The 9,650-nt window shown below is 48.6% G+C and overlaps 1 protein-coding gene across 1 annotated transcript in view; it reads right to left on the reverse strand.

The window, feature by feature from the left end:
- Positions 1-9,650, reverse strand: part of Tef (thyrotrophic embryonic factor) — a 26,276-nt gene that overhangs the window by 5,468 nt on the left and 11,158 nt on the right. Inside the window, exon 2 of the mRNA XM_013024903.1 lies at positions 5,450-5,767. Within this exon, the coding sequence (XP_012880357.1) occupies positions 5,450-5,767 (318 nt within the window). The remainder of the gene's footprint in view (positions 1-5,449; positions 5,768-9,650) is intronic.

Consider the following 9,650-nt stretch of genomic DNA (forward strand, 5'->3'; position numbering starts at 1 on the left):
GCTAGCCTTGAGCTGAAGAGCTAAGGGACAGAGCCCAGGCCCAGAGTTCAGGCCCCACGACGGGACCCCCCCCCCAAAAAAAGAAAGAAAATCTTAGATCTTATGAAATGTGACCATAAAGGCTGAAGCCTAGAGGGAAGCTGGCATGTTCCAAGAGCAGCAGGGCACAAGGTGGCTACAGTGAGTGAACATCGGGAGAATAACTGGATGGGTATGGAACAGAAAATGTTGGATATTTAATCCAAACAAAACTAAGGTTCTCAACGGGGGTGGAGGGGTTGGGGGGGGGGCGGTTTGTCCTGAGACTTGTATGCAAGTGCCAGGATGGGAGGAGGAGCTGCTGCCATCTAGTGGCTAGAGCCCAGGGAGGCAGCTACACACCCTACAATGCAAAAGATAAACAAATACCTTTCTCCAAACATAGCAAAAAAAGCTATCTGGTTCAAGTATGGATGATGCTGATGTTGCCTTTTCTCTCGTGGGGTAGAAACCACTGGAGGGCTCTGGGCTTGGGCATGACATAATCTGACTTAGGTTTTAACTGGATCATGCACATAAACTCTCAGTAACCATAACAGAGAAGGGAAATCAGAGGTTTGAGTGGCAAAAGTGCAACTAGCTGGGGACCCATGTGGAAACTGGGGGGACGCATGTCAGACAAACAGCCAATGCACCCACCTCATGGAACTGATGCCCCAAGGGACACCATGTCTGCATGTCCCTCAGCAGCAGCCAAAGCAGTGAAACAGGATAATACCCAAAGATGCATAACAGCATGGCTTAGGGCCAGAGAATTTGAGGAATTTTCCTTCCCTGTGGGTTGCTCTGTGAACAAATTACTTCCTACTTCCTACAAGACCTTAAAATTACCGCCGGAAGGAGAGAGTAAGGTTCTAGGTCTACTAGTATTTGCCTGAAAGTCTCCTCTGAAATCTACCATTACAAAACATTAAAAAATAAGTTGGAAGCCGGGCGCTGGTGGCTCACGCCTGTAATCCTAGCTACTCAGGAGGCTGAGATCTGAGGATCGCCGTTCAAAGCCAGCCCGGGCAGGAGAGACCGTGAGACTCCTATCTCCAATAAACCACCAGAAAACCGGAAGTGGCGCTGTAGCTCAAGTGGTAGAGCGCTTGCCTTCAGCTGAAGAGCTAAGGGACAGCGCCCAGGCCCAGAGTTCAAGCCCCATGACCGACAAAAAAATAAAAATAAAAACATAAAACACAAAAACTGCACTCAGGGCATAGTGGTTCATACTTGTAATCTTAGCACTTGGGAGGCTGAGGTTAGAGGATCAGAGTTTGAGGTCAGCTTCAGCTACACAACAAAACCCTGTCTCAAAAAAACACTATTAACAACCAGGTGCTCGTGGCTCATGCCTATAATCCTAGCTACTTTGGGAGGCTGAGATCTGAGGATCACAGTTCAAAGACAGTCTGAGCAGGAAAGCCTCTAAGACTCTTATCTCTATCCACTAAAAGTGGAGCTCAAGTGGTTAAGCTCTGGCCTTCAGGAAGGGAACTCAGGCCCTGAGGTGAAGCCCTAGTAACCAGAACACAAAAAATAAATGAAGTTGGGCACTAGTCAATCAAGCCTGCAACCCTGGCCCCGGCTAAGATTGACGGGACCATGCTTTGAGGCCAGCCCAGGCAGAAAAGTCCACAGAACTCTATCTCCAAAATAACTAAGAAAAGGGTAGGCTGAGTACAGCTCAAGTGGTAGGGGTGCAGAAAAAAAAAGAGGCCCAACTGGCTGCCGGTGGCTAATGGCCTGTCATCCTAGCTACTCAGGAGGCTGAGATCTGAGGATCATGGTTCACAGCCAGCCCAAATAGGAAAGTCAGTGAGACTCTTATTTCCAATTAACCACCAAAAGACTGGAGGTGGCACTGTGGCTCAACTGGTAGAGCTCTAGCTTTGAGCTGAAGGGCTGAGGGACAGCACCCAGGTCAAGTTCAAGCCCCACAACTGACCAAAAAAAAAAAAAGTGAGGTCCAAGTTTAAACCCCAGGACTAGCAAAACATAAATTAAAATAAAATGCAAACAACATAGAACACCCATATCTTGCTGGTTGATTACAACCACTTTATACACTATTTGGAAGTACCTGCTAAAGCAAATATACGCCTGTCCACTAGCCCAGTAGCCCATTCCTACTTAAATACCCAAGAAAAATGCGTACAAATGTTTATTAAGACACACACGTAAGTGTTCACAGCAGTGGTATTAATAACTCAAAGTGCAAATGCCCGATGCCTTTCCATTGCAGAATTAATAAATGGTGGAATGTTCACACAATGGAATACTATTTAGCAATGAAAATAAATAAATCGTTGCTACAAGCATCAAAGTGGATGATATTCACAAATAAAAGTTGAGTAAAAGAAGCCAAAAGCCGGGTGCCAGTGGTTCACGCTTATAATCCTAGGTACTCAGGAGGCTGAGATTTGAGGATCATGGTTCAAAGCCAGCCTGGGCAGGCAAGTCCATGAGACTTTTTTTTTTTTTTTTGGTTCCGGTCATGGGGCCTGAACTCTGGGCCTGGGCGCTGTCCCTCAGCTCTTCAGCTCAAGGCTAGCGCTCTATCACTTGAGCCACAGCACCACTTCCAGCTTTTTTTCTTTTTGCTTTTGTGGTGCTGAGGAATCGAACCCAAGGCCTCATGCAGGCAAGGCAAGTGCTCTACCACAGAGCCACCTTCCCAGCCCTCCGTGAGACTCTTATCTCCAATGAACCACCAGAAAACTGGAAGTGGCGCTGTGGCTCAAGCGGTAGAGCACTCACTTTGAGCTGAAGAGCGCAGGGACAGCTTCCCAGCTAAGTTCAAGCTCCATGACTGACGGGGAAAAAAAAAAAGAAGCCAGACACAGACAATATATTATACACACACACACACACACACATATGGAGAGAGAGAGAATGTATGTGTTTGTGTGTGACATTGATAGTTCACACCTGTAAGCCTAGGTACTCAGGAGGCTGATGTTTAAGGATTGAGGTTCGAAGCCAGCCTGGGCAGATAAATCTGAAAGCTTCTTACTGCCAATTAACCAGGAAAAAGCTGGAGGAGAGGTTTGACTGGTAGTGTGTCAGCTTTGAGTGAAAAAGCTAAGAGAGAACATGAGGTCATGAGTTCAAGCCCCAATACTGGCAGAAAAAAAAGTAAAATACATACTGTTTATGTTTTATCTATAGAACAAAATGAAAAATTGAGAGGACTTCTGTTTTCGTTTCTATATGTGTAAAATTCGTCGATATAAATCGTACAGGGGTTATTATGAATTTTCTGTCAACTATTTTAGATGCTTTTGGGGGGCTGAGGCCAGGACTCCAACTCAGTATTTGACACTTTCACTCACTGGCTTGGCGCACTACCACCTGAACCACAAATCCAAATCCTCTAAATTTTCTGTATAACTATTGTTATCAGTATTAAGATATTCTGGGGCTGGGAAGGTGGCTTAGTGGTAGAATGCTTGCCTTGTACACATGAGGCCCTGGGTTCCATTCCTCAACATCATATAAGCAGAAAAAGCTGGAAGTGGAACCATGGCTCAAGTGGTAGAGTGCTACCCTTGAGATGAAGAGCTCAGGGACACAGCTCAGGACCAGAGTTCAGGCCTCACAAACAACAGGCACTGGTGGCTCAAATCTATAATCCTAGCTGAGGAGGCTGAGATCTGAGGATCGTGGTTCAAAGTCAGCCCATGATATTCTTTTAGGTCAGTTGTGTATCTGTGACTCAAGTGGTAAAACACCAGCCTTGAGCAAACAGCTAAGGCACAACTTGAACTCAGAATTTGAACTCACACCTGAGTTCAAGCCCTAGAACCAGGGCCTCAGGCATAGCAAGACAAGCGCTCTACCACTGAGCCACCTACCCAGCCCAATCTTTCATTGTTTTTCCTATAAACTAGTTAAGATATAGAACCTTTAGTGAGTTCCCAGAGTTCTTTCTTTTCTTTGTGGTACTGGGGATTAAACTCAAGGCTTTGTGCATACTAAGCAACGCTTCACCACTTGAACCACAACCTCATCATTTATATTTTTGTTTGAGGCTGACCTCAAACCATGCATGCATCTGCCTCTACCCCTTGAGTAGCTGGGATTACAAATGTACACTGCCACACCCAGCCAGAATGCTCATTTCTGTGTTAGTTGAATTGTCCCAGAAGGCTGGTTCCACAGGTAAGTAGTAGACAGAGCTGGAAAGGAGCCCATCCGTTTGGTAGGCCACATAGGTGACACCTGATTTTGGTTGATTTTTGTGCTTTTTTTGTTTTGTTTTATTTTTGTGCTGATACTGGGACTTGAACTCAGGATCTGCTTACAGTCTCAGAGCTTTTTGCTCAAGACTAGCACTCTACCACTTGAGCCACCACTCCACTTCTGGCTTTCTTGGTACCTGACTGGAAATAAAAGTGTCACGGGAAGCTGGACACTGGTGGCTCATGCCTATAATCCTAGCTACTCAGGAAGCTGAGATCTGAGGATCATGGTTCAAAGCCAGCCTGAGCAGGAAACTGTGAGACTCTTATCTCCAACCAAACACCAGAAAACCAGAAGTGGCCTTGTGGCTTTAGGTGGTAGAACACTAGCCTTGAGTAAAAGAGCTCAAGGACAGCACCAGGCCTGAGTTCAAACCCTACAACTGCACAAAGCTTCGGAGAACCTGCTGAGAAAGAAGCCATGTGTCCTCTGGTAGATTCATGACTAGGGGGCACAAAACAACAACAAACAAACAACAGAGACGGAAAAAGAGGATAAAGGTCCAAATCCTGAAGATGTCTTCTAGGCAGTGGGACTGCCTTTTCCATGGCAATGTAGTAGCACCTGACTGTGGACTCAGACAACCTGGGTTCAAGTGCTGTGTCCAGCACCCATAGCTGTGTGACCCAGACAAGTTACTTAACTTCCCTGCACTTCCTTTTCCTTTTTTTAGACCTGAGACTTGGACTGGAACTAAGTACCTGACAGTTTCACTCACTGGCTGGCGCTCTACCAGCTGAGTCATGCCTCCAACTCCAGTACTTCATTTTCCTTACTTCACAGCAAGTATAATAGTACTAATCTTATAAGGTGCTAAAGCCTGGCACAAAACAAGTGCACTTGAAATAATGGTAGTAATGGCATTAGTACTGCCTGAGCTTTCCAACAGTCTTCACAATGTGCAGGTGACAGAGTAAAAACTTGGCATGGAGCAACTGCAGAACGGGATTTCTCCCTTGGACCAGATGGCCATCTGCTGCGCACCAAGCAACAGCAAGGCTCGTGTGACTACTGTGCTAACTTCTGGCCTTGGGGGACAATGCTGAAGGGCCACCTATCTGCAGCCCACCAGGGCTTCCCCTTAGAAAAAGGACTCACTGGGACAATGAATACAGTCTGTTCCTCTATGGGGAACAGACTCTATGGATGGACAGGTGGGCTCTCTCAAAGGCCTGTCACCAACCTGTGCTGGATACGGTTTCAGAGGACTGAAAGACGGCAGTGGAGGAGGATGGCGGGGAGGCCGTGGAAGAGCTGGCGGACTCCTTCCCCTCTAGCTCAGCCACAGGCAGCAGCAGGTTCTGGGCCAGGTGGGTGGGGCTGGCGGGGATGCCATTCTCCAGCAGGAACTCGTCCAGGTCCATGTACTCCAGGTGGAAAGACTCGCCATCGTAGGGGATAGTCTTGTCCCAGATGGGTGGCATGAGGGAGGCCGAGACAGCCATGGTGCTGGCGGCAGCCGCCTCGTCCTCTTCCAGCTTTTCCTTCCCCTTTTCCTTATCTGCAAACAAAATCTCGCGTAAGACACCACACCAGAGCAGACTCTGTCCCAGAGGTGGGCAGTGAGCCTCAGGGTAGAGCCAGCTTTCTCGGAGGCCTGATTCTATGCCCATCTCATGTACTCTGGGCTCTGGTTTTTAGCTGCTGTTTGAGCAGGCAGGCCGGCAGGCCCTTCCATACTTGGTATTTCTGGAATGCTAGACACTGATACCACCCTGATAGGGTCCCAGAGTTGCTGTAGAGTAGGTTGTTGGTTTGCACCTGGCAGAGAAAGGCTGCTTTTCTGAAATCTTAGTGTAGAAGGGACTGAGGTTCTCAGGCCAAGACCTCCTGTGTTTTCAGTCTTATCCCTTTAGTTATATTTCTCCGTAGCAACCCAGAGTTGCCACCACTAGCCCAATCTCCATGCAGCCACCCATTAGTTGGTCATGTGTGACCTTGGCCATGTTACTTAAACTGAGCTTCCATTATAAATAAGGATAAAACCACCTCTTTTGTGAAGATCACAGACACCATTTGAAAGTGGCCTGGCACATAGGAGGAAGGAAGCACACTGAGGTCAAGTTCTGTGTCTGATTCATTTCTAAATTGCAGGGGCCAACAAAGAGGTGGGAAGATAATGAATGTATGAGTGGAACACACTGGATTTGCAAACGGTTTCACTTTAGTGGATTGAGAAGACCTGGAGCTAGGTCCCTTGTCAGAGCCATCATTTCAGAAAACCAAATCCCTGAAGAGCAGAAAGAAGTGAAGGTAGGTTTTTGTTTTTGTTTTTTTTTTGGGTCCGGTCGTGGGGCCTGAACTCTGGGCCTGGGCGCTGTCCCTCAGCTCTTCAGCTCAAGGCTAGTGCTCTATCACTTGAGCCACAGCGCCACTTCCGGCTTTTTTCTTTTGCTTATGTGGTGCTGAGGAATCGAACCCAGGGCCTCAGGCATGCAAGGCAAGCGCTCTACCACTGAGCCACCTTCCCAGCCCGTGAAGGTAGGTTTTTGAGAAGGAAGGAGAGGGTGGCGCTGAAGAATGCTCCTATTCCAAGAAAAGTCTTGATTAGTTATCATTTAGAAAGACCAGTTCCCACCTTATTGTCTCAGTTGGCACCTATAATTTTAGCTGCTCAGGAAGCTGAGATTTGATGATCTCCATTCAGTACCAGCCCAGGCTGACAAATCCCAAACCCCAAATCCCAAGCCCAGTACCAGTGCACACCGTGTGCACATAAGCGTGCGTGTGTGTGCACATGCGCTCATGCGTGCACACACACACACACACACAGTTATGTACATGGATAGCCAAGAGAGGGCGATTAAGAAAGAAAAGGCAGGGCTGGGAAGTTGGCTCAGTGGCAGAGTGCTTGCCTTGCATGCATGAGGACCCGGGGTTTGATTCCTCAGCACCACATAAGCAGAATAAAGCCGGAAGTGGCGCTGTGGCTCAAGTGGTAGGGCGCTAGCCTGAAGCTGAAGAGCTGGGAGACAGTGCCCAGGCCCAGAGTTCAGGCCCCATGACTGACAAAAAAAAAAAAGAAAGAAAAGACAACTGAGAGATGTGACAGTATGGGAGGGGTGTAGTGACAGGGAGGCTAATTAGAGGAGTGGTAGGGAAACATCATGACAAGTTCACAATGAGTTTTCAGAATTGAGAAAGACAACTTTGAACTCTGAATTTAAAAGAGATGAAACTGGCCAGGTACTGGTGGCCCACGCTTGTAATTCTAGCTACTCAGGACACTGAGATCTGAAGATCATGGTTCAAAACAAGCCCTGGCAGGAATTTTTTTTTCTGTTGGTCTTGGGGCTTGAACTCTGGGCCTGAGTGCTATCTCTCAGCTTTTTAGCTCAAGGCTACTGCTCTACCACTTCAGCCACAGTTACACTTCTGTTTTTCTGGTGGTTTTATTGGAGATAAGAGTTTCACGGCCCCAGGCGCCCATGGCTCACGCCTGTAATCCTAGCTACTCAGGAGGTTGAGATCTGAGAATGGAAGTTTCTCGGCTTTACCTGCCCACTCTGGCTCTGAACCGAGATCCTCAGATCTCAGCCTTCTGAGTAGCTAGGATTACACGCAGAACACAAGGACTAGTGGTGCCGTTGTGACACTAGAAAGAGCACCCAATTGAGAGCCATAAGGCTGACACATATGACCTTGTAAAAGTTCCCTGATGGTTAAGTTTCCTCATCTAGAGAGTGGGGATAATAACCTAAAGGGCTGTTGTAGAAGTCTAAATAAGATTATGTCAGGGCTGGGAAGGTGGCTCAGTGCTAGAGCGCTTGCCTTGCATGCTTGAGGCCCTGGGTTTGATTCCTCAGCACCACATAAGAAAAAAGAAAAAAGCCGGAAGTGGCGCTGTGGTTCAAGTGGTACAGTGCTAGCCTTGAGCTGAAGAGCTAGGGACAGTGCCCAGGCCCAGAGTTCAGGCCCCATGACCGGACCCCCCAAAATAAATAAATAAGATTATGTTAAAATGCTTTGTGATGGGGCTGGGAAGGTGGCTCAGTGGTAGAGCGCTTGCCTTGCATGCCTGAGGCCCTGGGTTCGATTCCTCAGCACCACATAAGCAGAAAAAGCCGGAAGTGGCACTATGGCTCAAGTGGTAGAGTGCTAGCCTTGAGCTGAAGAGCCAAGGGACAGCACCCAGGCCCAGAGTTCAGGCCCCCACAACCGGCAAAAAAAATAAATAAATAAAAAATAAAATGCTTTGTGACACTCTGCAAATTTAAGACAAAATGATTGATATGGATACTAGTTGCTGGTAATCTTAAACAAGTACCTGCCAAATGTGAACACCTGCAACTGTCTTCCCCTCAGATTTGGGACAAAGCTTTCCTGAAGCAGGAGAGCTTGGCCTCACCTTATTGTTGAAACTATTTATAATCTCACAAGCGACAACCAATGGGAGCCTCAGAATACACCAGGAAAAGAAGCAAGATGGCAATTTAGAAAGAAATTAATTCCCCAGGACAGACAATTCATTGGCCTATCCCTTCCCAAGTCCTTGGGTTATAGGACAGTTCCTGCAAATTCCCAGGTCTCAGAACGGAAGTACACCTACCAGTGTACCTAAAACTCCACAATAGGTGGCACTCCTGCTGCTGCCTGAACCTCATCTCCTCTGTCAAAACAGCAAGGCCAAAGCTGCTTTCCACATAGGCCCTGGGGGACCCTTTGGCCTGGGCTATAAGATGAAGTTCAATCCTGTCATTGTGGCCCCCAATCAACCAGGCCAGGGGCTTCAGGGATCTCCTTCTTGCCTTCATCCTACCCTGACCTGGCCCAAACCTTGTCCCCAAAAGGCACCCCCATCGCTCGCCCCACATGCTTCCCACCAGATGCATCTCAAACACCAGCCCAGAAACAGCTTTCCAAAAAAAGCTCCAGTACGGACCTAGCAGCTGGATCCCCAGCATCCAGAGAGCAAGAATGCAACTCCCCTAGGAGAGGACAAGGCCACATCCCCAGACGATCTGCTACCCAAGACCAGAGCGTCTCAAACTTTGGTGGACTTCGAAACCAAGGGGGATGAAGGCGAGGTGCTCATCACAAAGGCACAGTCCAGGGTCAGAATCTGCAGACAGGGTGGGGCCCAGGCCCGGAACGGGGTTTGGACGGGCATCTCGGGGGGGATTGGGATGCCAGCAGCCCCAGGGGAGGCGCCCTGGAGCGCCGGGTAAGTGGCTGCTCCAATCCCCCCTTCACCCTCCTCCCGACCCCCCCCACGAACACCTCACGCCATAGCTCCGTCCCCTCCCGCCTGACCCTTCCCTGCGAAGCCCCCCCAGACCCACCCTCTCCAGCTCACCCCCCGCCCCCGACCTCTCCCCAGTCTCGTCACCCCGGGCCGCAACCCTCAGGGCTGGACCACTCCACCCAGACCTCTGCCCTGCCCT

The sequence above is a fragment of the Dipodomys ordii genome, unplaced genomic scaffold (assembly GCF_000151885.1).
Source record: "Dipodomys ordii isolate 6190 unplaced genomic scaffold, Dord_2.0 Scaffold79, whole genome shotgun sequence".
NCBI lineage: Eukaryota > Metazoa > Chordata > Mammalia > Rodentia > Heteromyidae > Dipodomys > Dipodomys ordii.